Source organism: Palaemon carinicauda, chromosome 1, assembly GCF_036898095.1.
Source record: "Palaemon carinicauda isolate YSFRI2023 chromosome 1, ASM3689809v2, whole genome shotgun sequence".
NCBI classification, from domain to species: domain Eukaryota; kingdom Metazoa; phylum Arthropoda; class Malacostraca; order Decapoda; family Palaemonidae; genus Palaemon; species Palaemon carinicauda.
This window is the reverse complement of record NC_090725.1, coordinates 307,819,552-307,821,970: the sequence shown is the minus strand read 5'-3', so window position 1 is coordinate 307,821,970 and position 2,419 is coordinate 307,819,552. Positions and strand designations below refer to the sequence as shown.

The window sequence follows — 2,419 nt, the reverse complement described above, 5'->3', positions numbered from 1 at the left end:
AATTCGAAAATTCATAAAACAGTAAAACTTTATTAATAGATAGCATGGAACAAGTTATTTTAATATTTATAGATAAGACCAAGAATTTATTTACAAAATAAGTTACCTACTGTTAAAATAAACAGATATATCTGTATCATAATAATAATAATAATAATTATAATAATAATAATAATAATAATAATAATTCAGTTAAGTTAAATGATAATAATAATGATAATAATAATAATAATAATAATAATAATAATAATAATAATAATAATAATAAATGTGATAACTAAAATAATCATTATAATTAAAAATCATATAATTATTAATAATAATTAGAAGTCATTAAAATGATAATAATAATAATAATAATAATAATAATAATAATAATAATAATAATAATAATAATAATAATAATAATAATAATAATAATAATAATAATAATAATAATAATAATAATAATAATTAAAATAAATAAAGTAATTATAATAATTAGGTCTCTATATGTTATATAAATTAGAGATTTAATTGATTAACCAATATGACCTAAACTCTGCTTAATAATCGCTTTATATCATTAATTAATTTTGTTTAACCTTAGATATGAGTATCATGTCTTATATCCCTTAGTTTTACTACTATGCAATCCATTAAAAATATGATTTTCTGCTTTCATATTTTATTTTTTATTTCAGTGATAATTCTTTAAAGAGAGAGAGAGAGAGAGAGAGAGAGAGAGAGAGAGAGAGAGAGAGAGAGAGAGAGAGAGAGAGAGAGAGATCTATGAATGCTTTCAAGATCAATGAATAACTCAGTAAGCAAAGTTAGGGTGCGTTTACAGTGTTGTAGCTCCTGAAGTAGCTAATTTTGAGGCTAATCGAGAAAAGCAGAATTGTCTCTTGCATCTTTTACTAAAATGATACACAGAATAATATGGAATTGCAGACGAAGTTCAATCAAATATTTGAGTCCCATGATGATATGGAATTGCAGACGAAGTTCGACCAAATGGTGGATTCCCATAATAATATGGAATTACAGAAGAACTTCGACCAAATAGTGGAATCTCATAATAATATGGAATTGCAGACGAAGTTCAACCAAATATTCGAGTCCCATGATGATATGGAATTGCAGACGAAGTTCGACCAAATGGTGGATTCCCATAATAATATGGAATTGCAGATGGACTTCGACCAAATAGTGGAATCTCATAATAATATGGAATTGCAGACGAAGTTCAATCAAATATTTGAGTCCCATGATGATATGGAATTGCAGACGAAGTTCGACCAAATGGTGGATTCCCATAATAATATGGAATTGCAGAAGAACTTCGACCAAATAGTGGAATCTCATAATAATATGGAATTGCAGACGAAGTTCAACCAAATATTCGAGTCCCATGATGATATGGAATTGCAGACGAAGTTCGACCAAATGGTGGATTCCCATAATAATATGGAATTGCAGATGGACTTCGACCAAATAGTGGAATCTCATAATAATATGGAATTGCAGACGAAGTTCGACCAAATGGTGGATTCCCATAATAATATGGAATTACAGAAGAACTTCGACCAAATAGTGGAATCTCATAATAATATGGAATTGCAGACGAAGTTCAACCAAATATTGGAGTCCCATGATGATATGGAATTGCAGACGAAGTTCGACCAAATGGTGGATTCCCATAATAATATGGAATTGCAGATGGACTTCGACCAAATAGTGGAATCTCATAATAATATGGAATTGCAGACGAAGTTCAATCAAATATTTGAGTCCCATGATGATATGGAATTGCAGACGAAGTTCGACCAAATCGTATGATTCCCATAATTATATGGAATGGCAGATGAACTTCGACCAAATAGTGGAATCTCATGATAATATGGAATTGCAAACGAAGTTCAATCAAATATTTGAGTCCCATGATGATTTGGAATTGCAGACGAAGTTCGACCAAATGGTGGATTCCCATAATAATATGGAATTGCAGATGAACTTCGACCAAATAGTGGAATCTCATGATAATATGGAATTGCAGACGAAGTTCAGCAAAATATTGGAGTCCCATGATGATATGGAATTGCAGACGAAGTTCGTCCAAATGGTGGATTTCCATAATAATATGGAATTGCAGATGAACTTCGATCAATTAGTAGAATCTCATGATAATATGGAATTGCAGATGAAGTTCAACCAAATATTGGAGTCCCATGATGTTATGGAGTTGCAGACGAAGTTCGACCAAACAGTTGATTCCCATAATACAGTAAAATGGAATTGCAGACGAAATTCAACCAAATGGTTGATCCCCATAATACCGTGATATGGAATTGCAGACGAAGTTCAACTAAATATTGGAGACCTATGATGATATGGAATTCCAAACGAGCTTCGACATAATGTCGAAGCCTTGGTGCTG

At 30.5% G+C, this 2,419-nt stretch overlaps 1 protein-coding gene across 1 annotated transcript; it reads left to right on the top strand.

Annotated features, from left to right (window-relative positions):
- The first annotated feature begins 921 nt into the window (after positions 1-921).
- Positions 922-1,821, top strand: LOC137640074 (interaptin-like). Its single transcript, XM_068372517.1, has one exon. The coding sequence runs from the start codon at positions 922-924 to the stop codon at positions 1,819-1,821; it is 900 nt and encodes a 299-aa protein (XP_068228618.1).
- The last annotated feature ends 598 nt before the right edge of the window (positions 1,822-2,419 follow it).

Coding starts and splice junctions, on each gene's coding strand:
- LOC137640074 (XM_068372517.1), top strand. CDS start 922: ATGGAATTGCAGACGAAGTTCAATCAAATATTTGAGTCCCATGATGAT.